Here is a 27996-nt window from a genome sequence, read left to right as displayed (position 1 = left end):
TGTCACAGGCCTGAAAAGGTAAAGTGAGGTCAGATGGACAAACAAACATGAGCACTTCCTACAGCATAAGGAGTATGAACAACCCCCACGGAGTCTGTTTTTAGACTTGACACAGAGCCAAGGCACTTGGGAATTAGAAGCCAAAGAGTCTTTCTGTCTGTAATGCAGATAGTTCAAAAAACCCGCATCGGAATCCTGATTTTCCATGATTTGTGTGTGCAAAAAATAAACAGCACACTACCCCACAATGGCAAGACAAGCATCCAGGAGCTCCCTTATTTCATTACACAGCTGAGAATAGAAGATGACACCAAAACTTATATACTACAAAGCTATTGAAGAAAACCCCAAACAAATCAGGCTGTAACCTAAAGTCACAGAATTTAATTTCAGAGTAATATGCAAACATTGCTTGCTTTCCAAGGCACAACGGTATAAACATAAAAACTGCAAATGTGATAATTTAGTACAAAAATATAAATACTGTTAATCTAAATGACAAAACAGCACATTTCTTCCCATGTATAAACCTTAATTAAAAACATTCAGCTTTACTCTCAGTCATGAAATGTAATACAGTAACAGTAAAAACTATTCTTTTAGTGCCACCTACTATGTCCCTATTATACCAGCATAAATATGAATATTCAGAACATTATACACTTAGCTGCATTATGCAAGAGAAGTTTGGCTGCTTTTTTTCCCTCCTAATAAAACCGATCATCACAGACTTGACTCTGTGAAGTCTGCTTTTATCCAGTTTGAAGTGCTTTTTGAAAGACTGGATCCTTGCTGTATTACACTAGTAACTCTGACACTAAATTATTACATTGTTCAATAATCTAAAAATTAAATTCCTGAAAAAGCATTCCTCCTTTAAACCTTGTATCTGACAAACCAATGCAAAGTGAATTAAAACATTGTTTTATTGCTAGGAAATACAAAGAACTGTTCAAACTGCAAAGAACACAAGATTGAGCCAATTTCACTTTTAAATGAGCCAACGGTGAAAGAAACAAAGAAAAAAGAATCTATTTTCAGCTCAGCCTTTCTTAAGCAAATGAAAATACAAAAACAAACCAGGTCATACAGATTTCACATCAGTTTCCTAAACAAAGTCTCAGCAGTGATTCATAAAGCTGACTCCTTGGCTGACTGAATGTGATGAAGCAGCTGATTGCAATAGATCGGTGTTTGATGCTTATGTACAACCCCTTCAATTTCTCTCACCAGCAGATCTGGATATAAAACGCTTCCTTCCTTTAAAACTTCTGTAAGACAAAAATATGTTTGATAAATCAGTAGCTGCTCTGTGTTTTTCTACCCAAGTTCCCTCAAGGTAGCTGAAAGCAAACCTGGAAATTGTTCTACAAGTGATGCAGTGATGACAACACAATTCCTCCCTCCCTCATTTGCTGAGGTCTGTATTTTGACATTTATGTTCTTGAACACAGGCTGATACACTAATAAATTCTAGAGAGCCCCTCCAGCAGGCTGGGATATGGTCACACCCTGCAGTGGTTGGGCTCTGTGCTCCATATCCTGTTTACCATCTGTAAAGTCTCTGGTAGTCCAGCTGCCCTGCTACTTCCCCTGGGGAACACTGGGCAAAGCATTCCATTCTGCACACAGGTAAAAGAGCTCATGTCCACTGAAACCCAAAGGAAACCTCCAGCCTGGCAGGATTATCCTCTCCCTGTATGTGCTGCTTCATGAACACTCAAAATGATGATTTAAAGAACATTGTTAAAAATACACGACTGAAATTCTTACCTAGGACTGCTTTTTGGAGATTTTCATCTGGGTCATCGAGATGTATCAAGAGTTCTTGGTACAGAAACTCAACATGACCTTCCATTGAGGATTTCACATCACTGTCCTTTAAGCACTTAAACCAATTAGCCAAGGTGTGAGCAGCTGCCAGTCGGACATCACACGAGGCATCACCCAGACGCTTCAGAACCTCTGAAAAGGAGCATATAAATAACCAAAAAGCTCTGTGAACAGAGGAGCTGGCTTTTGCATTTGGAAAAACAAATGTATTCTGTCAACATTCAAATTATTGTTGCATTTATGATGTATTTCTGTCTTTTGAACATAACAAATACATGTAGCACTGTTCCTAAAAGCTCTTCATTTATTATTATTGGATTACGTTTTTAATAAAAGACATATACAGAAGTATTTAGATTAATTGAACATTATCTAGCACTCCTTCTAACAAAGTCTATTTGGATGTCTATTCATGCTTTACAGAACTACAGAGTTTAAGTATTTCTATGCTTTACAAAGCACAGCATTTCTATTAATTAGATATTACTTAAAATATAAAATAATTTGAATGATTTAAATGATTAAATTAATTAAATATTACTGTTTCAGTGAATGACTGCACTGCAGACTACCTGAATATGCAAGATGCAAAGATATATACACTTTGACAGTTATCTGAACATGTATTTCTCCAAAATAAAAACGTTAGTTGTTAGATTTCCAGTGTGCCATGTAAGAAAAAGCATCACTTGTTAAGATGCTGAGTTAGGGAAAGCCCAATTTATTTGTATATGTAAGAACAAAAATCCTGGTACAAAGAATAGTCTGTACTTCTCCTGATTCATGGTTTAGTACTTAAAACTTCATCCTAGGAAGCATTACAGCTTCTAGCTCTAATTGACAATACAGCACTCTAGATTATGGTTTTCTTCTTTGGCCTTTTTTTTAGATAAAACCCCAACCCACTACCTATTCAGGTCTATTTATGGTACACTGAAATGGTTTGCTCTTGGCTCTCAAACACAGCACGGAGAACAATGTGACTTCCATTTATACACTGCAGTACTGTTCTGCTCTCACTATACTTAGCACATTATTTCACATAGTCCAAACTCCGAAGCAATGCAGATGAGCTACTGGCAAGCTCTGCACAAACCAAAGTATTGAGTGAAGTTCCACCTAGTGGTCCGAGGGATAATGACGTTGGGAATACTGCTCGGTTCTGCCAAACCCTCAAAAGTTGAGCAAACCGTGGTACTTCAGGTAAAAAAAGCAAAATGTAATTCTTCAACACTGAGATCTTTATTAAAACAAACAAATAAACAAACCCAACAATGCCCTCACCCCAAGTCTACTAAACCTTTGCACATACCTGTGTAAGTGTTCTTAAATTCATCTGCATCAAACTGCCTCCCACAGACTTTTAGAAAAACATCAACAATACGACAAGCCATCAGTCGAGTAATTTTAGAGTCTTCGTCCATGGAAGCAATAATTTGGGGCATCAGCTCATCTTTTACTTTTAAGATCTATAGTTAATAGGAAAAGAATAGAAAAAGATATGCTTAGTCTTACAGAACTTACCATGAGCTTTGCCAGATAGTGGTTTGCTTAGTTAAAAAAATTAACTATAAATGTTACCCTGAAAATCTGAGAAGTTCCGGAGCTCTTAATTTTGCCTCTACGTTAGCTTGGAAAAATGAAAATCCACCAGTCGATCACCCAGCTCAGGAACACTCAGTATACAAGCAGATGAGTTTGATGTAACTCTATGTATGTTCAAGCTTGTAAAAGCTTTAAAACTTACTCACCTTTAAAAAAAAACCCCAAAATTGTCCAGCCTCGAAGCAAGGCAGAGCCCAGGGCCCCGCACAGGTAGCAGCAGATGGCGCTCTGACTCCAACAGGAAGCGCCGGGCTGGGATGCGCTGGGAGGTTCGGAATTTGCCTTAATTCCGTGCATTTCACATCGTCCATTAATGCGAAACGGGCACTAAGGCACCGATTCAGAAAAAAAAGTTCAGCTAGCACAATAGTCTCTGATATCAACGCTTTTGTATGTGTGAACTCAACCAGTTTTGTGTGTTTAAGCACTTTGTTCAATTAAGGTCTGTCATAAGACAATTAACACTGTGAACATTTAATAACATTTTAATTAAATTTATTTTCTAAAAATGCCCTTATATTAACATATTTTCAGTGAATAATTTACTTTTTTTAGCAAAGAAGCTTCAAACCCCCCCTCAGACTCAATTAATCCTTAATCACTGGTGAGAGAGTGACTTCCCTAAGTGTACTCCTTGTTAGCTCTCCAGTTTCTACAGGTATTCTTCATGTTCCCTCTCCAGTCCTCCTGCCGTTTCTTGGAATCTTTAGATGTTATTTTTTTTCCCTAAATGGACCTGTGGGCTCCAAGGCAACCAGACAACTTGTCTTTGCCACGTGACACCACAGCACGTCCTGGCTGGCTCCAGTGCTGCTGCACAGGCTCTGCCTGCAGGTCCAACCATGTCAAGTACCCAAATTGTTGTGTTCACAGGGGTCAGAATCTTGTGCTACAGAACTGATGTTCTGTTAGAAAAAAAAATACCCACAAAATTTGATGCTCGTCAGTTTTACAGCTCAGCATTTTGCTGGCCTCAGGTCTCTTATCAGGACGTCATCATCCCTCCACTACTGATTGCTTCAGCTGTTAACATTCAATTACAATTAATAAATTTTATTATGAAAACTGGATGTCCTTCTGAAAATATTACTTACCCTAAGGATTTATTCTTTTTTTTCCCCCTTGCATTTATTTTGTTTTCCTGCCTAAGATTTCAAAGGATGAGAAAGAGAGAATTTACCTCTTTTGGTGAAAGCATTTCACAGTGGATGAGAGCCCAAAGGCACAATACAGCTGTAGCACGGATGGCAGCTGCTGTTCTTCCAGCATGCCACTGCAGATTAGGAGCCAGGATGTCTTTTATCACAGTCTCAAGGTAGCTAGGGAACAGCCTGAAGCCAAAAATAAGAAAGCAAAATAAAGGTTCATGAGAAAGTGATAAAGAGACTGACAGGATGTAAAAGAGAATTTTCTATCATAGAAACAGGCAGAAAAGGGGAGAAAAAAAGACTCAGTAAAAAAATAAATAACATCTTACAAGCCAGTGTGATTTTAATGTATATGATAAGCTTTTCACAACTTAATTTTTCTAGATAATATTTAAACAAATACCTAACATTCATGGAAAGGAGAGGCTGGACTTTGTCCCACTTCAGACAATGACCATGACTCAGTGCTACCTTGGTAAATTACTTACCTTCTCTGTGTCTCACCCTCTCTGTCTGTGCAGTGGAGGTAACACCCCGTGCAATGCTGAGAGGATTCATTCATATCTGTGAGGCCCTTTGAGACCGTCCAGTGAAAAGTATTTATAATGTGAAATATCTGAATGCTGCTGATGACACCTGAACCCCTGACACTGCAGGGAGCCTGCACAGAATATTTCAGCTCTCTCTTGGCTCAGGAACTTGTCTCCCCCAAAGATGAGAGGTCTGTAGGATTTCCTGATGGTGCCAGTCCCAATACTAGGGTTTTTTACTACAAACACATAAATCTGTGATGTTTTTGCTGATGCTTTTTCCTCCTCCTTCATTGAATGGGTTGTTATAATGTTAAAAGTTGCTGTGACTTTTGTAAGAGCCCTACATTGCCAGGGTGAATGAGTGGCCCCTTTAGTGATGTGCCAAGGCACAGGAGGAATGTAACAGGTCTATGTTAACAACTAACAGTTACCAGTGAGTACTTAAAAAAGAATGCACACTGCAGGTGTTCCTGTTATCCAGGTATTACCTGACTAAAGCACAACCAGCTGCACTGCCAGGCCTCAGTTATGTGCTGACACACACCTGCAACACGATGGAAATAGATAAACCTGGCTGCTGCTTCCCCTTGGTAAGGGAGCTCTTGCACTCTGAAGAAGTCAGAGATCCATCCACTGCTGCTTCTTGTCAGCAGATGGCACTTAAGTAATAACAAGAAATCTGACATCCCATTAGATGCGTCTAAATCTGTAAAATCCTTTAGATGTGGTATTTTAAACATATTTTTGAGCATTAATAATTTTCCATTAAAAAAGTGGTTGGAAAAAAATATAACTAATGATCACCAGCATTCCAAATCTCCTTTCAGATCCAAAGCTAAAAGCAGCTTTGTGCTGTCTGTGCTATCTGATCAGTAGCTGCTTCTGTTTTTAATAGAACCCTCTGTTAAACTGCAGTGAGAAAATGATCTGTCAAAACACAAAGGTAAATTCCATCAGCATTATGTTAACCATGGTGCTGTGCTATTTGTGAGAATGTTTGTTCTAGTGCCTTGAAACAGAATCAGTAAAGCAATATCTGGCAATTATCTGACTCAGTCATGTCAGACTCAAACACAATTAGGTGACCACACAACTGTGTTCAGCATAATAACAAGAACCTTCCTATCTAAACTCTGAGAACCATTTTAAGGAGCTAAACAAATTACTGCCAGCAGTGCATGTGAGAGTGCAACTGAACTTACTACTACTTCCCAACACTATCTCTCATTATCATTAAGATTTTATTTTTGCTGTTGCTGATGCAATTAAATTCTCCCTCTTCCCATTTTCAGATTTTATTGTTGTAAATCTGTGTAACTTAATTCTAAAAGGGAGTCATCTCCATGAAAGAACATACTCTGTCTCTGCTGTTTGTATTTACAGAGTTGATACTTTATTCTCAACTGGATATGAGAGAACTAAAATGTGATCTGCAGAGACATTAATACCCTGCTCTTATGCAGATGTACAAAGCAGAGCTTGGGTTTGCATTCAAATTGGTTTATGAACTTGTATACTTAAACTTTCATTCCATGTTAATTATTTTTTATACATTTTTGTTCTGCATTGGTTCCTTTTCTGCTTTTATGACACAGCTGCACTTTGCTTTTGATGTTCATGGACTGTTGTGTTTTGGTGTTTTATGAGTATGTTTGTGTTGTTTCTTTTTTTTTAAATTTAACATCCCAAACCCAGGTAATTTTAACCCAAATTGGATTGGCTTTTACAGATCAAAACCTCAAAAAATGTTTTGCGAGCAATGCTTCAAACACAAAAACTCTACACGTTACCTCCTACATGAAAACATTTGCTGTGTCCATGGTAAGCAGGATCAAGACTTCAAAGAGGCATTTAGCTGCTTCCACTGCTTTTAGGTCTTGAAGATAAACCTACTGGTAAAATTCATGGCTTTGCTTTTGTTGTCAGAGGACAGAGCCTCATTATGAGCTGGACTGAACCATCCTTCACACAAACAGGTCTGTGACCCTCCCTGGATGTATCTCATCCTGACAAAGGCCATTCACTCCCACTGCCCTGAGCAAAACAACTTCCATCACTGCTGTGTGCAGAGCTGGGGTGGTGTGTGGCCATACTCACTGAGAGAATTACTTCAAAACATTCTTCTGTTTTTTCCACACTGATAATTTCCCTTTCCGGAGAATATTAATGAAGCTGGCAGCTCACTGGGTTGGGTTTCTTGGCTCCAAGGGCTTTGCATCCCCAGTCAGATGAGACAAATTAGTTTAAAACAAATAGTCAGATCCTGGAACACTTAAAACAGTTTTCAAGGTGCTTTTCTTTTTTTCTAGATTGTTGACTATCTAGATTAATCTTGTAACTATCACTCAGTTACATGATTATTTAAACAAGTAATGCACTGACTACAATGACATTTCTTACATGCATCAGGAATTTAACACTGGATCCTGAAAATATGGAAAGAGGTAACAGCACACCTTGCACCAAAGCTTCAGTTGGAAAAGAAGAGTTTCATTATATTCAGTCTTAAGCTCATTAGCTCAAAATCCATTAGGGGTAGCACAAGCAGAGGTTCTTCAGCTTACCTGGAATCCCCCACTGACTGGGAGCACCAGAGTTCCTCCTCCTCCCCTCATTACAGGATGCAGGCCATAAATTTATAAAATATATCTAAAAACGGTAAAAATACATCTACATTCATACTAACCTGGCCTCATGGAGCCACAATAAATGTTCAACATATCAAATGCCCAGCAATTGCCAATTTGCCCATTGGAATTGTGAAAACACTTTCACCTACAAATAAATGACCATTGCTATCTAAGTACTTTTAGGAAGAATGTTTCCTGTGATTTTTTTTTCTTTGGTTGGTTGGTTGGTTGGTTTGGGGTTTTTTAAGAGTTAAAAATGAAAAAGAAAAGCATCAGAATATATTTACATCCTAAATGCAGCAGGTAAAAAGCAGAGCAGATGTGGTTTATGTATTCAGGACAACTTCGCAGAAGTGTTTGCACTATTAGCCAGGCTAAACTGATAATGGTAAAAGAGGCCCACTTTGGCATTTTTATAGATGAGGAGTTTTATAAGCACCTCAGTTATACTTAGATTGTACTTGCAATGCATAAATATTGCCAAGCAACAGGAGACTTACATCTTCAGTCCCTGAGAGTAATAATAATGCCTTATCAAACATTTAGTTTAATGCTTTTCAAACATCATGAAACATCTTGGGCATTTTTAAATGCTCATTTACTGGGGTGTTTAACTATTTCCTTACAATGACTACAGGAAAAGTTTAAGGATTTAGGAGCTGGCTGGGAGAAAATGAAAAAAAACCCAAACAACTCCGCCCTCCCAATTATTTTCCTAAGAAACTCCATTTTAGCTTTCAAAGAAGTATTCTTTTCAACCAGAGCTCTTTATTTTTGTTTTGAAAACTACCCAGATCTGCACGACATTAATTTTAATTCCTATAATAGCACAGGTAGGAAGACTACGGTGGAGGAAGTCCAGACTTCCATCTATTTATATACATCTTTTTAAAATTATTGCACTCCACCCTTCTAATCATTGGTAAAAATTACAGCAAGAGCAATAGGCGTAGAAGATGGTTGGAAAATCTTTCTTCTTCTGGCCACACTCACATGGACACCGTTACAGGGGTTAAATAACTCCCATGGTCATTACTTCTTAATGCCACCATAGTTTTCAAATAGCTGTGTGAAATCAGACCTCCACTTACCCTTGAGAATTGATGGTTTCACTTGGTTTCTGCAACAACTGGGATAAAACAGTAAAAAGTTTTAACCTCATCTGGGGATCTTTGTTTGGCTGAAGACACGTCTTCAGAACGAGAATAAAGTCATCCAGAGCTTCCCCTATGACAGGACCTAGAAAACAAACACATAAGGCTTATTTCAGAATACTAGTAAGCTCTATTTAGATGTTTCATATGTAGGTGCATTAAAATTTGTAACATAAGTGGTGTTAAATTAGTTCTTATCTTCCCACTTTTGCACAGCAGCTGTTGAAGTATCCACATGGCACCGTATTAGGTGGAGCACAAATTCCCAGGCTGACTCCCCACGGGCTCAGGTACCCCCAGTTTTGGCCAGGGCAGCCTGAAGATCAGTTCCCCACATCTCATTTAGTCAGTCTGGTATTGCTGTACCACACTGGCCCAGAGCAGCTGTGGCTGCCCCATCCCTGGAAGTGTCCAAGGCCAGGTTGGACGGGGCTTGGAACAACCTGGGACAGTGGAAGGTGTCCCTGCCCACGACAGGGGGCTGGAAGTGGATGAGCTTTAAGGTTCCTTCCAACCCAAACCACTCTATCATTTCATGACTCTGGAATGGATCTCTCCATGACACCCCAAGTTGCTGGGACCATCAGTACAAGAGGGCATCTTGGCTGCAGGATTAATGCTGTTCCCATGTAACTCTGAAAGTCTGAGGCTGTGCACAAAGCTTTGGTTTTATTAAACTTAATGAAAAACTACACTGAATCTGGCCTGACTCTGACACCTCTCCACACAGCAGCATTAACTACTCTTTTTTCTTCTTTCAAGTTTTTCCACATGCAGCATTTGAGATGTTCATGACTCCCAGAGGCACAGGAAAGGGCCTGTTTGAAAGGATCAGCTTCAAAACTTGGATAATACAATTACTGCAGCAGCATTCCTTCTCCATGTTTCAATAATGCTTATTTTCATCCTATAAGACCATCTAAAATATGATGAATTTTAGAAGCTATTTGAAATAAAAAGATCTTCTAAATTAATTAATTTTGTTAATATTTTCACATCCTATGATAAATTTAAACAATAAACAGTCAAACAAAACTCTAAGCTGTTATCCCTACACTTTAAGAAGTTATTTTCCCACAACTGAAGGAAATTTGTGCCTTTCTCCTTGATAATGACTAACATCTGCCTGCATCTAAAGAGGAAGAGTACATAAAGCCTGTACACATGCTTTATGCTGCAAGCTTCTTGCTGTAGAATGCTCTTTCTGCTCTATTTTTGCAATAAACTACTTTCCTTCAGGAACTTCTTCAGCGTTGCATCCTTAAGATGCACATTCCATTCAACTCCAGCAAAATCCTTCCAGAGGAGAAAAAATCAGAAAATCTTTCAGAGGAGACACAGCACTGGTATTTATGATGACAAGAATATTCCTCACACGTGGGATGGACAGATTGAAGTATTCAAGATTCCAAAACAAGTTCAACAGCATTTAATAATATCTGAAAATTTAATGTTTAAAATAATAATGAAAAAACCCCAAATCTTCACTGTCTAGACTGAAGCAATACAGGGTGTTGAACTGCAGTTTGCTAAATGTCTCTGCCAACAAATAGGTCTTTATTTTCACAGCATTTACTCAAGATACATTGCTTCATGGGAGTTCTGAGACATTCACAAGATACTACTACTACATCAAACTGATAACAGCAAATTCAACAGATGGAAAATAAACAAAATAAACGACATTGCTAATTTCAACTTAAGCATACGCTCCTGGAAAACAGCAAAAACTGAGAAATATGAATTGAGTAAAGCTGATTAAATTGATTAAAAACAACATTATGTGTGGGAATGAAAAGAAAGAAAAAAAAATAGCTCCAGGAGCTGCCGTGTCAGACAGAAAACACAGACAATAGCATATTACCAGTGTTGGGTGCAAGCCAAAATGTTTGCCCAGACATTTGATGATTTATTTAGCATTAAGGAAAACAGAGACAACTGTCTAGCAGTCCCTCAGTCATGGACATGGGAGCACAAATATACAGAAAAGTTGGCCTCTCAAATCTTGTGCTGAAGTAACTTCTTGTTCTTTCCACAGTTGAAAACCAAAAAAGTACTTATGCTGGTTGCTGCACAAACCAGCAAGTGGGTGCTTCACATAGGTTTGATGTGAGTTTTTTTGAGATTCAAGGGTTAAACATAGAAGATACGTTCCTTTAAAACATACCTGTCCACATCTATGTGCAGCAGCCACAGTGATACTTCACTGAAGTGGCTGTCTCCATCCCCCTTTCAACCAACAGAAAAGAAAAAACAAATAAACAGGACTTGCCATTTTAATAACCTTAAAATGGGTGTGTAGGTGAAAAGCACTGCCTGTCACCATGTCCCTTGCTGGAGATGCCACGTGGGGAGCTGTGGCAGAGGAGTGCTCAGTGTGCAGCACTGAAGCTACGTGAGATGTACACCAGAGTGTGTCCCTAACCTCTGCACAGCCACGTGCCGGAGAGCAACAGTGAGGAAGTGTTTGTTAGAGACAGGTGGTGTCCTCTGAAAGACTAGTGAATAGATGGAAAAAAAAGAGATGGATTTTTGGACACAAGGTACAACAGTTTGTCTCCTCTTAATCTTCACCTATATCATTCACCTGAAAGTGCACTTTTCCTTAAGTGCTTTTAGAATTCTCCCTGCAGCCATGGAATCTTCGGGAATATGAGCTGCTTCAAGATTTCTTTTGCTTTCCATTGTGTTCTTGTGAAGGTTCTGAATGTTACACTGTTCATTACTAAACACAAGCTGGCTGCAGGCTGTGGAGATTCTGAGTGGATATTTTCTGGAACTAAGTAAGTCGTACCTGAATGGGTTGTGATGACCTCGAACTGCAACACTTCTGGGGAATAGCAGGTCCACCCTTCACATGACACTGAAACCCACTCCATCAGCTGAATTATGTGCTGCTTGTAGAGACAATGAAAACTTTCTAATTGCTGCACTTCAGCTAATGAAGACATTGTTTTCTCCACCTGTTAAAACGGAGACAGGATACTTAACTGAAACCATTAAAAAAAAACCAAACCAAAACCTTTAAAACTCATTCTGTAAGAACAGAAGGGACATGGGAAGATTTTCAGTTTCTATTAAACAATCAAGACTGATACTTAATGTCTGTCTATACTACATTCATTAAGCTTTATTTGAAGTGAAACATTTGTCCTGATTTCAAAATGAAATCATGACGAACACAGCAACCTAACAGCAAAATGAGAGAGTCTCTAATTCATATGCAGACCTATCCAAAAACTGACCACATCACAATAAAGGTTCTTAGTGGTTTTAAAGATGTAGTGATTTTTCTCCTTAATTTAAGAACGCTTTAATACATTAACATAGGGGGAATTTCTCACAATCCCAGGCTATGGCAGCTTCCAAAAACTATTGCTTTTGCAGGTAAGAGAACACATGGCATTTCTCCTCTCCCCTTTCTCCCCCCAGTTTTAATTATGAGAGATGCTCTCTCTTTACAGTGGCTGGGCAAGTTCATTTCGAAACTCTCAACTTCTGTTGCTTTGAAGTACCAAAATTCACTGTTACATCAGAAATATCTTCTTCATATTTAGAGTTAAGACTACTCCATGAGACATGCAAATAAAACATGTACAAATGAAACATGTAAAAGGAACTACTAAATGAATTCCAGACATGAGCATGCTTGGCAAGGATGCCTATAGATTTTCCTAATCATTTGCAGCAGATGTATTTCAAAGCAAAAGAAAATTTGCTTTTACAATTCCTGAAGGCTCCTACCAGAAGTAAAAAACTTCTCCAAGGAAGAGATTAAAAGCATGCTGGAAGCAGGATCTGTAGTCTTGGTGATTTCAGTAGACTGTGAATCAAGAATGGGGAGCAAGGCACCATTAGGAACCTCACAAAGGAATAACATGGCCTGCCAGCACGGCCAGTTCCAGCAGGGAAAGAGGGAGAGCAGTGCTGGGAGTGACATCATTTGATTCCAAGTGCTTCAGTAGAACTACAAATTGTACTCATATTTTTAATATTTTTAAGCTGAACTCAACCACACAAGTTAGCTCAAACATGTCTAGGACCTTTAGACTCTTCCAGACTAATCACTTGCCAGACAAAGATGTTTTTATGAAAGTACCAGATGTGGAGAAAATAAATGAGAATTCTAAGAAAAAAAAATAAATCAGGATTTGCTAAGGACAAAGGTTACTCTTAAAGCAGGTTTGCCTGCCTCAAGCACAATAGATTTCTCCTTTCTGGAAGCATTCTGCCAGACAGCCAAAACAACTCAGACAAATGAATATTTTACATATAAGTTACTTGTAAATTAATTGGGGCATTTTACAGAATGTGTCAGGACAGAAACTGTTCCTCATTAATAATCCCGCCATAACACACAAGATTTTTTTCCCATTGAACAAGAGATACAAAATAATACATTGATCACATATGATTTAAAGTAAATTCCATGGTTTCAAGAGTGCAATTAAAACCAAAAAAAATAGAGAATAAATTAAACATGCCTGCAGACTGATGCATATTTTCTCATTAAGCAGCGTCTCACACTTCAATACAAATAAATAGCAAAGGTGATTTTCTTTCCTCTGTTTGAAAGCTAACAACTTTAACGACACAATATTTTCCTGCTAATAATCAGTGTGCTGAAAGAAGAGCCAAGATAGCACAGGGCAGTGGTAATGAAATAAAACCTTATCCTTAGGTCACCAGTTAAATCCCTGACAAGCTCGACTCATGCCTAACAGACTCCAACAACTGATACAGCTTCTGTGTCTTTGGGGCTGTGAGCCACCCTCCTCCTTGTGCTCAGCTGGTGGTCTTGGGCCATTCCTCAGCCCCAGGCAACCTCAAACACGATGGACACAACGCCAAAAATCAGGCCAGGCCTGAGTGTTCACCATCAGGTCACAGCCTCCACTATCTCAGTGGTCTTCTGTGTCCTTACAATAAAGCCTGAAGTTCTATAATGCAAAATTTCGAATAATTTGTGTTTATACTCCAAATCTTTTGAGTCTGAATACAGATTTCTTTTCTGAACAAAACATTCATACTTGTGCAGCAGCTGTGATACTTTTGTTCTACATGTTCTTAAGCTATTTTAACAGGGACTTCTTGCCTTCTCCAAGCTGTACAGCTCACTTTGAAGTCTCAGAATAATCAATAACTGGAAAAAAAATAAAATTCAAGCCATATTTGTCTTTGTGACAATTTTGAAATATTGCAATTATGTAATCTCGCTGCTAGATTTTGTATGTGTCTAGCTGAAAGAAAGGCTAATGAGAAAAAGGATTCTCATCCAAAGTACTGTCAACTTAAAAAATCATCTGGAACGGCAGGAACATCTTAAACCTTTAATAATCTCAGGAGATTAAGTTTTCTGTTTATGAAAATCAGGATTTATCTCCATGAAACTGCTTTCTTCATAGGAGTATGAAGTTGTAAGGTTTTAAATGAACACTGCTGACTTTATAGACCACTGCAGGGACAAACAGGCAAGATACCACAAAACATTCCAGATCCATCTATCCAAGGCTTACCCGGACCGAATTTTTGTCTAAAAAACCCCTCCAAGCAAACAAAAAAACCTCCAAACACCCCCCAAATCCCACTCTCCATAAGACAGATCATCATCCCACCCCTCTTTGACCTGCAAAGTCTTTTCAATCCTTGTTTCAAGCTTTGTTCCACTTTATTTCTTTCCGCAGAGCTTTCTGAGCGAACGCCTCCTCGGAGGCAGCCTGTCAGCTCTGGGGCCATAAATACTGATCCTACACGGGCCTTTGGAATACCATGCCTGGGAGCAAGAGGAAAGGAAGTAGAATAGCCACTGCACTTCAGGTGTGTGCTTGAAAAAAGACAACTGGGATAGGTCATAATTGTACTGCATGAGGATGGCTCGCTGATTTATATGATATTTAGCTCAGGGAAGAAAGAGGAAGAGAAAAATAAGGGGGTAATAAGGGGGTGAGATAATGCTGAGCCAAAAAAGCTCGTCTATTATCAGGGCATGTACAGCTGTCCTCGATTTTAAAGCATTCCTGTGACGTTTAAATTTTGTTTCTTGTGGGGAGGTAAAAAGGTCAACTACTGTAAAATCAGTCTGATCTTTGGCTAAAGATTAAAAAATCACCATGAAATCATCACACTTTTAAGGCTATTAGTACTCTTGACCTCTAAGTGAATGGTTCTTTAATAGTCAGAAAATAAATTTCAGTTTTTTCCTGCATATAACCAAACATTCACAGTGACTTATATCCACTAAAGAGTAATTATCAACAGTTCAACCAGCACCACCAGCATGCCAAAGGCTTTGAAGAATCCAGTGACAAACACAAAATCTTGGACACTTCTTGTTCCAAAACTTTACCTAAACTGTGGACAGGTGATTAATACCCACCCAAATGAAGTGCTCTTCCAGCCCCATGGCTGCCCCCATCTAGCTCCAAGATTCCCATGCTCCAGTAATGCACCTCAAGCCATCTATTCTGAAAACTAACCTAAACACAGAAAAATAAAATTCTAGTTGTAACTGTAGCTACAGACCCATACTAGATGCTTTTCACCACGAAATAGAACTGAATTCGAGGGCCTTCCTTGGAACCAGAATGTATTTTAACTTGATAAGCTTTTAATCAAAGTTATGAAGAAAAATAATTCTCCAGGTGCTGCTGTCCCAAATTGCAAACCCAACTCCAGACTTAATTCTGGTATTAATCATGTGCAATCTGTACAGCGAGAGATGCAAAACCTCAGACTAGCCACAGATATTCCCCACAAATAATTATGGCTCTGTTTACATAAAGTGTCTTATCAATAGGAAAAGACAAAACCAGAACAAAATATTAAGCCAGCTCATGGTTTACCTTTTCTTTAAGGTCCTGAGAAGATGGTATTGCCATGATGCTCACCAAAACTTTCATTAGCTGCAAGCTAATTTCTTTGCAGTCTTCCTGGCACACCTCAATTAGTGCTTGTACACAATAAAGCAGCTGCTCCATATAAAAGACCTATTTATTAACAAAAGCACATATTTACTATGTTTTCTTAGCAAATGTAACATTCTCTTTAAAGGAGAGATATGGGAAATGACAGCAATAAAATCTGAGTACTGCATAATCCCTTAATTGGTAACATATTGGTAATTTCATGTTAGTTCTTCTAATTACCTATATTCTACTTTTTATAGAATACTATATAATCTTCCTCCCACACTGTTTGTTTGTATTTACCTTGTCCTGTTAACAAAATGAATGATCCTGCTCTTAATGACACAATGGTTCCAGTGGTGAATGGTGAATAAAAACATCAAAGCAATTTGGAGTGTTTGCTGATAGTACTTTCTCTTTCTGAAAGTGCAATTTGTTAATTAATAACATATTTGTTACAACTCTTTGAAATATTATTCCATGTTTGGCTGTTTTGGATGAACAATGACAGCTAAATACATAAACCAAGGAAACCTGAGCGTTTGCTTTTATCTCAGCCAATTTATCTCATTTGATACCGTATAATTCATGTTATCTTGATCCAGCTGATACCAGTTGAAGTCAATAGTGTTGTCAGTTAGTTTGCCATGACTTCTATGATAAAGTGCATCAGATATTCATGAAACTGTCAGGGAACAGAAGGAGCCATTGTTACAAATTTACTCCCAAGAAATAAATCAAGTCTAGGAATAGGTTAGCCATAAGTGTTATTAATCTCACAGACGTGGTCAATCCTTAGCTAAACAGTGCCTCTGCAGCATTTGCTGGCTAAAATAGAGAGAGATTGTTTTCCAGGACTAAAGGCTGGAACAATTCTGCCAAACCTTCAGCTGCAGATGGATCTGACTCCTGGAGCTAATGCCAATGGAAGTGGTAAGCTTAAACCTCACAGCAATTTCGCAGATATACCTCAGGGAATTGTTATTTGAACAATCAGGTTTTAGTGCTTCCACTTATATGAGCTCCTAATCACCACGGGCTTCATGGAGATTAAGATAATTCCTGCATCACTGGTACATATTCCATTAGGGAAGAAACCTAATGAGGGAAGAACTTGATATATATATCTTACATTGGCTCAAAAAGACAATTAGGCCAGATTCAGTCTGCACACATGAGTAACTGTTTTAAGGGAAGCCTACATCTGACATGAAGTCAGAGTTCCTCAAGGCACAGCACTGGCCCTTTTTTGGTCATCTTAACAGCAGAGGTCTAACAAACTTCTGGTGGAATGAAAGCCAGGATTTCATTTGTGGGGAATATTACAGGGATTCCTCTTGTGCACATCTAACAGATCTATTTCTACATTTGAACACAGGAAGGGAAAAAAAATCCTGCAGGTTAAAAAATATCCATTCTGTGTTTAAGAGAATCTCTCATCTCCTTATATAGCAATTGATGAATATTCTTCAAATGGTAAAATAAAAATGGTCTTCGGGCTCAGCTATTAACTAAGGATAGACTTGGAAGTGAATTTCTAATTGATAAAGGTCTTCCTTCTAGTCTTTCACTCAAGAGCAGCAACCAAGGTCAAAAGTTTACAAAACATGCTCCTAAATGTACACATAAAGTACTGGTACCTTCCTTTTAAAATGGAAAATAAGAATAGAAAACAAAAATCTGGTAACATTAAGAGGGAATCTTAGGAAACCTGACATGCCGATTACAATAGACTATAAAAAATTTTCAGTCATTTTTATTGATGAGCATTGAAATGCACGATCTTGTTTGGATTGTGAACACAAGGAATTTCAAAACATGAGTTAAACTCTGCCTCAGGACCAGCTAAGGTAGTCCTTTGCTAGTACAGTACATCTGCTTCTCTCCCTGCCTTGCCTCTTCATTGTCTTACCACTATGTGAAGTCTTTTTTACAGCAGTTCTCAAACCTGAACCTACATCTGCTGAGAGGGTGGACTGTCGGTAAGTTTTTGGAAGCACCAGATTTGCCCAGGAGACCACAACATGGGCCAGGAAGAATGGGGAAGCTCCTGTTTTGTCTCAGACACACAACCACAACTATATCCTGAGATAGGTGTGCAAGGGAGGGATAGGAATGGGAGCATTTAGGGAGAATAAGCGAAAAAATAGTTTGGTCAAAGCCTGTATCCTGCTGCGTGTTTTCCAGCTTTCCTTACCTCTTCAGAGCGCTGACAGACTCCAGCCTGTGACAGTGTGTTGCCAAGCTGGGCCACATGAGGCTGTAAGATTTCTTTTGGGCTACCTCGAATCACTGCAGCCAGAACCATTACACAGGATGCTTTGGGTGTCTGCCCAAAGGCTGAGGTGATTAATTTCAAAGACACCTTAGGGCTGACAAACGTTCCAATCAATTCTGCTGCTTTCACACTCTGAAAAAAGAACAGGAATAACTTGAGGATTTTCCTGAAAACACAAAGACCATTCAACATATCATAGCCTTTTTCTTTTTATGATTCCAGCTGTTATTTTAAATGCTTCAGCAGTTGCCTTGTAGGCCTTTTCCACTCACTCAGTAATGATTATATGCATGAAGAAATTTTCTTGACGTGTTCAGTAAGCACATGATAAGGCATGCAAGCAGCCTTCCCCACATCAGACAAACTTCCATGAGAAAGCAGTGCACGGAAACAAAGTGTACAACTTCACTGTAATAAAGTTTCCAATTTAGAATAACCAGATGTTGCACATTTAGTGGTTTAGCATTTTGTCCCTCAAATGCTGTTCTGAGGCTTGCCCTTAATGCACCACCCCCCGTTTATTAAAAGCTGTAACTATAAAAACCTGAGGGAGGAATCTTTTGTTATTGTACTATACCTTGAAGCTGACATTACAGATCCAGTTAAGTGTGGAAGCAATGCCACGGGGGAACTGCCCACTGCTTTCCATCTTACTTCTTTTAACTGAAAAGGCTTAAATTACTGTGTGTTCCCCATGACAGTGACACCCATTGATCCCTGCCTTGCAGACGGATCAGGATGTTGTATTCCACATAAAAAACCACCACACCAGTGCTTACTGCCTCACTGATGCCCAATGCTTACAATCATGTGCATGAATAAAAAAACAATCAACTACTGCTGCAACAGGAACACTTCTTCCTATCCCATGGATTTAATGATTGGCTCATTTCCCCAAACACGAAAGCTTATCTCCCTTTCTCTATCATTTTTAGTCTAGTGATTTAGCTATGACTTTTTTTGGTACCTAATTAACACTTGAATCATGCTAGTTTTTTTAGTCTCAATGGAAGCACATAGTCATGAGTTCTATAGTTTAAATCTGCACTGTATAGAGCTGTTTCTTTTCACAAAGATAAGACTCAAAGGAGTTGTAACATACTCTGTGTAGATGTGAGCACCATCCTCCTCCATATTTGCCACAGAGAAAGAAAAAGACTCTTAGTGCTCTGAAAACTGGACAATACAATTACAGAGTTCAAAAATATGATTTGATACATTTGTATGGATCCATTTACTCATTTTAACAGGGTAAAAAATTGAAAGGATATCATTTGGTATTACTAGGCTGGAGAAAGATATGGACATTTTCCGGGTTGGTGGCTGCTCTGAAATGGGTTTCTACAGTGACAAACCGTACAGGAGGTTATCACAGTACCCTGGGAAGCAGCATCACTTAAGAGATAAAAGGCATTCAAGACCAAAGTTGCTGAATCTTATGTTTGGCACAAGGAAAAGTAAAATTAAATACTGAAATCATCTCCTAACAGGGAATAAATCTCTTAGAAGCAAGCACCTGTGAGAATATTAGTGGTGGAATCCCAAGAGACAAAAAGGCAGGGACAGCTATGTGCTTCTTGAACACAGACTTTTGAATTTAGATTTATAGCAATAAGCACTTGATAGGAAATTTGACACGGACAGCAGGGCTACATGGTCTTACTGTCCCAATTTTTTATGTTTTCTTATAGCCCAACTGAGAGCAGGAACCTAAAGAAAAACCTAATTTAGGGTTCGCCATTTGGATGGACTGCCTGCATCTAGTAAGCAGAACACATTCTTCCAATTTCCCACAGCAATAAAATTTGTAACTTTGAAGTAAGTTACATGGATATATTTTTGTTATACATATGTCCTCTTCCTTGCGTAGAAATAGGAACAGAAAATTTTATCTTAAAATTGTAAAAGCATTTGTACCACCTGTCTTTCTTTTGCTAAATGTATCTCATGTCTTCAGCTGCATCTGTTTTACTGGGTTGTTGATCAAAGTGTTGAAAGACTCAACTGTTACAAAAGATGAAACTAACTATTCCTTACAAAACCCCTCTGCATTTTCCAAGCAGTAAGTCAAGGATTCAAACACTGAATATGGGTATCACATGGAATAAACATACCTCAATATATGGTTGGATTATGGAGCAGGGGGAGATAAGTGAAATTAACTTGAAAGGGCATGACCTGCACATTTTTTTACCTTGAATTTGTTGCCCCAAGGCTTTTACACTCTAATCCACTGCATATAATTTTCAGAGAGATTATTATCGATGCTTCATGGGGCTGGCATACAAACTGAACAGTATTTAAATAACTTTACTATTGGCCTCCATACCAATAATAGAAGCATACGTTTATTTTAACACAATAGCAAAGTATACTGTTCACATGTTTTTAACATCCATAAAAAACCTGAGCCTGATCCTTCAGTCATGGACAATTACCAGTGACCTAAGGAAAAGTCAACCTTCAGAAGACAGACTGAAGTCTATAAAGTCTTTATTCTGTGTACAACAGCTACTTTAACAGATCAAACTTACATTTTTAACCACTTCACTTTCTTCATCCAAGCACGCTTGGTACAGAGTTCTAAGCAGTAGCTCCATGTGCTGGGTGATGTGATCCTCTGCATGCAGCAGTAATGTGTACAGGAGCTGGGATGCTTTGATTCTTGTGCTTTCAACCCAGTCTGTTATATCATGACAGAGACCTGGGAGAATTTTGGAGAGGTTTCTCGACACAAGTTCCCGACAACCCAGTCCTGGTCGAGTCTCTAGAAGAAACAAAAACAACCCAAAAAGAAATATCAAAGGAAAAGCCTTTTAATAATCCTCATAAAAGTTTAAAAGCTGCAAGGTAAGAGCTCTGGGTGTCTGCTTCAGCATAGAAAAAAATATTCCAAATGCTGCTGAGGAATTTACTGGTGCAAGTTGCATTACTTTAATATATATTGCAGAATTAAAACTCCACACAGCTCTTTGAATATTTATGTATTTATTACTGGATGGTGATTTAGATATCGTGTTTTAAAATGTTTACAGAAGGAGAAGAGAAAGAGAATTGAAACTGAATGTGTGTTTACCCACTGTGGAAAACACAGCTCAATAATTTCCTTTTAATTTTGATAGCAACACAAATCCCATGAAAAATAAACTGAAACACACAGAGATAAACAGAAGAAAGACTTTTGCATGCAAATGCTGAGTTAAATATAATTTGGAGGAGGAAAGAAAGGTAGAAGTCACAAATAGTCCAGAGGACATGAGCAGCAGTAAAACAGACAATGTCAATTGTGCCCTCTAAAGGAAAAGGTTAAAAGTGTATCTGGCAAATTGAAGGCAGAAAGGGCACAGAACTATGGCTTGTACAGATGCTGTGCAATAGATCAGGCCAACAAACTGATAGTGGTTTAAAAATCACAGCTATTATATAATCTCCTTTCTAAGGCTTTTCCAGGAAAAGCAGCTCACTGAAGTGCCTCTTCAATGACTCAATTCAAAATTCACTAGTACATTGAAAATGGTATGGAAGATGATACAGGAGTTGGGAGGGATATGGTTTTTTTTCTTAAGACTGAATTTAATTTGTAACGACTTTGTGGAAAGTGAGTTTTTGTGGTTATCTTTTGATTTTAAACAGAACCCTGAAGTGTTACAAATACATATTCCCTGCCTCAACAAAGGATGCAGACTTCTGGAGAACTAATCAACTTACCTTTCCCAACAAATGCCCACTGTACTGTCTTGGTAATCATCAAATTTACGTGTTAGTTAATTTATAAATCACTGAGATTAAGAAAAGCAACTTGACCAATATCACAAGCATCTAACAAACATCCTCCTCTGTACTTTACAGATAAAGCTGTGACAGTCCTTTCCAAACAACAGCAATAAACTTTTTTCGTGATTGTTTTTTCCCTACGGTCTATTTTCTTTGCTTAACACTGTATATGCTTATACAAACAAAATCTGAGAAGCTGTTCTTTGAGAACCATGATTTCATAATTGCCACTCACAATGTTCACATGCTGTTTTAAGAAGGAGACATCATTCATTATGAGGTGTCAAAATACACTGAATGTGTGAGTACATTTTTTATTTCTGATACAGAGTTCTCCTGTTAAGGCTCAGGAAGAAAATGACTGAGCTGTCTCAGGATATTTTCCTGCACTGGCCTGTGTAACTACAAATGCTAACAGGAAAACTGACTAAAGTAAATGGTCTGAGGATACCAAAGGCTTAGAAATACCTATGAAATACCTAACTAGGGGAAAAAAATAAGCATCAGGACATGAATTGCTGCTTCTTTTGTCAATGGAGGAAACATTTTGGATTATGAAAACTGACAATGAGTAGCAAAAGGTCAAATAAAAAATCAACTTGAGACAGCAAATACAGACTGGCATCCTATTTGACCCGAGGCAGAATTTTGTTTGAAGAATTTGGACCATCCTTTATCAGCAATTCCTTCATTTCAGATGTTCAAATGCAGGCATTTATCCCTGTAGCTACTCCTGTCAAAGACTTCCCTGCTATAAACTGTCTGCACCTGTATCCTGAGGCAATGAGTGCTGGGGCTCAGTGCAAGCTGTGCAGTTGGCTGGATGACACCAGGTATGAATCTCCCTCTGGTCCCCCCTGACCTGCAGGATCTGTCACTGGGAGATCAAAGCAGGGGGCTCCTACAGCAGCTCCATTAGTCTGACAGCTGGACAAAGCCACTTAAGTAAAATCTACTACAGACTCATAGTTGGAAAAAAATATTCCAGTACACCTAAGTCAGAAGAAATGGCTAAAAATAAAAAAATTGCTAAAATACATCATTATCATATTAAAAAAATAAACAAACCCAACACAAACCTCCCTCCCAAAAAAACCAAACCAACCAAATGTTCATGGAGAGCAAACAGAAAGGACACATACAGTAACAACCATACACAGTCTGTGGTAGGACACCACAAATTATAACTCAGAACTAAGGTGTATTAGTGTCTCTGATAAAGTTTTGTACCTGTAGGATTAAGCAGCCAATCATCCTTTCCCCTGATTTTTCTTCTATTTGTCACATCAAGCCTGACTATTAATAAGACTTACAATTTTGAAGTAAAGACAAGCAGCAAGAAATGATACCTAAAAGTCACCATTAAATTGGGAGTCAAGTCCAAAATTATCAGGTCATTTCTTTAAAATATTCTTTAGTTACATGTGCATATATATAAATACACACACATGTCACATTCAAGCCTTAACTGCATCATTCTACCAAGAAAAATGCATGAAAATTCAGTTTAATGTAGGGCTGGAATGCTGCCCAAATTCACGAAGCATATTTATTGTGCTAAGAAGATTATCTGGGAGATCACACATCATTTATTATGAAGTAATTGGTAGATGTCACTTTCTAAAAAGCCCCACCAAAAAAGCTTACACACACAAACCCCAACACACATCAAGAGAAAACTGACCGAGGTAACCCCATCAGCTGTACAAATGGTAATCACTGTTCCAAGGACAGCGATATCAAACCTTTTATGGCCTTCACTATATCATGGCCATTGCAAAATAAGTGACTGGAGCTTAGACACTCAACTTCATCAGTTTATGTCTGTTAAAAGATTCCCTGACTGCCAGAAGAAGAAATATGTTTCTGCCATGACTAGTGGAAGTAAAAGTGTTCTTTAGCATTTCCAAACCCCCGAGGTAAACTTATGTATAAAATAAGGAGGAAAGAAAAAAGATTGGGAAGGATGACAGATCAACTTGCCTGCCTTCAAAGCTAAACAGTTCTGTCAAACCAGTCACCATTATGAAGCACTTCCCCTTTCATTCAACCATCACTGAGTAAAACAACTTTAAAGAAAAAAAAGAAGTGTAATTTCAAAGAAGAAAGAACTCCGGAACCCACTGTCATGGAAAGGGTTTTGCTGCTGGGTATTCTGTGATGTGATTGTCATGTAGGCACAAGTCAAGCATGAACCTGTTCTTTCACACCAAAAGAGTTTTTGTTCAGTTAAATATGAGCATAGAAATCAATAAATGAGCCAGTTAAACTCTCTCTCCCCCCAACTTCCATATGCATATTTTTAAACATTAACTTTGTGAACCCAAGACAGGAAACAAGCTTCAAGCTACTGCAAACACAACGTTTGAAAGCCACCTATAAATCATATGCTACTAAAAAGTAAACTATCCATTCTGCATATCTTGGGGCTTTTGTGTATAAGAAAGGAAATTACTCTGTTCCCACATTCTTCATGTACACTGGCAGATTTTAGGTAGCATCCCAGTGTCTCACAGAGAAGTCTGAAATAATTTCATTGCAAATTTTTCTTCCACAGCAATTATGTGGATCATTAATGCTGTGACCAGCACTCATTACTCAAGGACTCAGCTCACGGGTTCTTTCCTCCTGCCTTCCTTTCCAGTCATTTCTGTGCCCACTGTGCACCTGGCTGCTGGTTGATGTAGAACTTACTGCTGTTTCTGCACCACTGCTTAACCTTTTTTCCAGCATAGGCAGCCTCATTTACATTCTCCAAAATGAATTTTTGGGTTAATGAAAAGAAAAAAATTAATGAGGTTATTGAACAATCAGTTTTTAAAACTTAAACTTAACAGGAATAATTTAAATAATCTTATATAAATAAATTATATCTATTATATTTTTTATATGTGGTACCTCTCTACATTAATATTACATGTTGTAATGAATATTACACATCCTGCTCTGCTGTCAGTACTGCACTGCAGCTCTTAGAGATTATTCAGCAAGCAAAACCCACTTTCAGCACAACACTCACCTCCTTTGGGATAATGAGATGGTGAAACACTAAAATCCATCTTATCCTTCAAATCTTCTTCATTCTCTTTCTCCCACTGCAAGCCTATCTTTTCCCAATAGGTCCAAGCCAGTTTCCTAGATATAAAATAAGAGTTTTATACCACCAAGCCCCCAAAAGAAAAGCAGTTTAAAATGAGACTTCCGGAAAAGTTGCCTACTTAAATTCACCTGGAAGGATGGGAAGCATTCCTGCCCTTCAGCCTAGGCACATTAAGTTGAGAGTTTATGCTTCTTTTGTACTCAGTGGACAGAGGCCTCTTCTTCCAAAGCATAATTCTGCCTCTGTCCACCCCTGTCTTTTTTTCTCTCACACTTAATTGAATGTAGCATAAAAGGACAGTATAACAAAAGTTACTGTAGACAATGCTAACATTTTCAGTCTAAGAAAAAGCAAACAAACAAACAAAAGTGGGAGTTTTGTCCTCCAAGCAAGACATCTATGAACTTAGGAACACTTCTTTGACATCTATTTGAGGGGAAAAAAAAAAAAAAAAGAAAAAAAGAAAGTATGTTCTACTTACATATTTTCAGGAATTTCATCACTAAAGCTGCCAAGTAACAGAGGGATCAGCTTGTGAAAATATGAGTATCTGTCTCGTAGGTGCAACAACCATTCTCCAATGACAGTTGTTACAGCATGCCGTACCTACAGGGATACAAAAAACCTATTTTAAATGTGTCAGGAAAATAACAGAAAAATACTAAAAATAGTATTTGCTCTCTGTATATAAGACCACGAGAAGCACATCAATAGTCTCAGAATAAATTACAAGAACTCAGCATTTCCTCACTTGCAGGAAGCATCTTAAGGATGCTTCTTTTTTCTCATTTTTCACTCTGGCTTAGTCAGTCTTAGACTGCTGCACAAAAGCACAGCTCTGAGAGGAAGACAAGATACAAACCTAACTCAGAAAACTAAATTCTCGTGCTTAATTCCTTCCTGAGAATGTAAGAAATGTACATTTCCCTGGAATTTGCATCTAGCCAAGCACATCTTTGGAAGGAAATTTTCTCTGTTTACTACAAAGGAATGCTTACTTTTAAAATTACTGCTTCAGTTGCATCTTATAAAGGGACCCATACCATGTTTGTTAAGGATCTGAAAAGGCCATAGAATTAAGGCCCAGAGAGATGTGACAGAGAATTTAAGACAGAATTGAAGGCACCCATAGAACAAAAAGGTACCTACAATCAACACCCTGCTGAACTAGACAGCAGCCACCAGCCTTGGTCTGGGATAGCTTACAACTGATAAAGGCTGGGTGGGACATTGTCCTGGTTTCAGCTGGGACAGAGCTCATGTTAGCAGCTGGTATGGTGCTACTTTTTGGATTTAGTACGAGAACAATGCTGGTAACACACTGATGTTTACTTGTTGCTAAGTAGAATTTACCCTAAGTCAAGGACTTTTGGGTGTCTCAAGCTCTGCTAGTGAGGAGCTGCACAAACAGCTGAGGGAGCAATGCCAGGACAGGTGACATGAGCTGGGAGTGAGCAAGGGGCTGTGTGGTCCTTAATTTCTGTCTGGGATTAAACCATGACAAACATATATACAGACCTCAGCTGAATGCATGACAGCTGAAAATTAGGGAAGCAGGGAGAGAAACACCAAGAAAGCCACCCATGGGATGGGTTTTAAACAGATTTAAAATAAATACTGAGGAAAGAAGGAAGAAAAGCACACCTTGGGAATCTCATCAAATAATCTCTGGGCCAGATGAGACAGGACATCATCCACAGACTTTCCACTCCCAAACTGTATCACTGCTCCAGTGGCCTGAATCACATCAACACGAACTCTGTAGTGTTGGTGGGAAATTGTCTGCATTAAGGGTTTTATCAGAGACTCTGACTGCATATGGAAGTGCTCTGTTAGGGCAGAAAGGCAGAAACATCAACCACGTGAGTTCCCATAGTGGGCAGCATCCCTGTCCATGGTAAGGGGTTGGAACTAGATGATCTTTAAGGTCCCTTCAAACCCAAACCACTCTCTGATCCATGACACCCAACAGTTGCTGGGGCCGGCACTACAAGATGATTTTGGGTGGACTAATGCATTTGGGTGGGAGGTTAACGCTGTTCTGTAATTCTATTTCTTTCTCTATGTGAGTGACAGATCTGGAGCAACATGATTTCTGTAACACTATGAACAGCAGCCTGACTAATGTTGCTGTGTTTATGTAGCAGGCAGCTTTAACTTTATCCAGTATCAGAGCTGAACACGGCCCACATACCCTCCCCTAGCCCCTCCTCCTGCTACTACCCACACGTAAGAGCTCAGCCTACACTCCTGGCATGGATCCTCTCCAAGAGATCCTCCAAACCCTGTAAAGCACACCTGTGACGGTGTGCGCGACCTCTCATCTCTCTCCTGCCTGCATCCCTGTTCCCTCCTTGCGTCCGCTCCTCAGCCCCCATCACATCATCCCCCCGCTGCCCAACCCTCAGCCCCACCTGGCACGGCCCGGGCGCAGGCCACGGCACACCCGCAACTTTCCCGCCGGACCTCGGCATAGTGGTCGAGGAGGGTGGCCTGGAGGATGCGGGCGATGTCGCCGAGGTAGGGGGCCACGGAGGCGCCGCAGCGCTGCAGCAGGAGGCTCAGCAGCTGCACGAGGCCGAGCCGCAGCTCCTCGCTGGGCTCCGCGCCCTGCGGCGAGCAGAGCCGCTGGGCCAGGGCCGGCAGCAGCACGGGCAGCGCCTCGCAGGGCCGCTCGCCGTGGCTGAGCCCGTGGCGGAGCAGCTCCAGGGCGAGCTCCCGGCACCGCTCCGCCGCGTCCCCCGCCAGGCAGCGCGACAGCGGCCGCAGCAGCCGCGCCGCGAACACCTCCTGCAGCACCGCGCCCGGCAGCGGCCGGCCCTGCAGCTCGGCGCGGATGTCCTCCAGCGCCCGCAGCCGCGCCGCCCGGCCGCAGTCGGGCTGCTGGAGGAGGCTCAGGGGCCGCGCCAGCGCCTGCGACACCGCGGCCGCCGCTTCGGCCCCCGCCATGTTCCCGGCACCGCGGAGCCGCGGCAGCGTCGCCAGGGACGCGCGGGGCGTTTGCGACGGAGAGCGCGCGCTTTACGGCCATACCGG

At 39.6% G+C, this 27996-nt stretch overlaps 1 protein-coding gene across 1 annotated transcript; it reads right to left on the bottom strand.

Moving 5' to 3' along the window:
* Positions 1–362: 362 nt before the first annotated feature.
* Positions 363–27924, bottom strand: DNAAF5 (dynein axonemal assembly factor 5). Its single transcript, XM_048320414.1, has 13 exons — positions 27375–27924; positions 26605–26789; positions 25442–25566; positions 24880–24995; positions 20621–20853; positions 18006–18218; positions 15746–15889; positions 11698–11866; positions 8841–8988; positions 4619–4769; positions 3146–3302; positions 1774–1965; positions 363–1271 (listed from the first exon to the last, which is right to left on the bottom strand). Exons 1-13 carry the CDS (start codon positions 27907–27909, stop codon positions 1132–1134), a joined length of 2508 nt encoding a protein of 835 aa, XP_048176371.1. The 5' UTR covers positions 27910–27924; the 3' UTR covers positions 363–1131.
* Positions 27925–27996: the final 72 nt, after the last annotated feature.

Source organism: Corvus hawaiiensis, chromosome 16 (genome assembly GCF_020740725.1).
Source record: "Corvus hawaiiensis isolate bCorHaw1 chromosome 16, bCorHaw1.pri.cur, whole genome shotgun sequence".
Taxonomy (NCBI): domain Eukaryota; kingdom Metazoa; phylum Chordata; class Aves; order Passeriformes; family Corvidae; genus Corvus; species Corvus hawaiiensis.
Note: the sequence above shows the minus strand (reverse complement) of the source record. Positions and strands in the feature narration are given on the sequence as shown.

Coding starts and splice junctions, on each gene's coding strand:
- DNAAF5 (XM_048320414.1), bottom strand. CDS start 27,909: ATGGCGGGGGCCGAAGCGGCGGCCGCGGTGTCGCAGGCGCTGGCGCGG. Junction 18,219..20,620: donor AAAGTGAAGTGGTTAAAAAT/GTAAGTTTGATC, acceptor TTCTTTTTTCAG/AGTGTGAAAGCAGCAGAATT. Junction 1,272..1,773: donor TCTCCAAAAAGCAGTCCTAG/GTAAGAATTTCA, acceptor TTTGTCTTACAG/AAGTTTTAAAGGAAGGAAGC.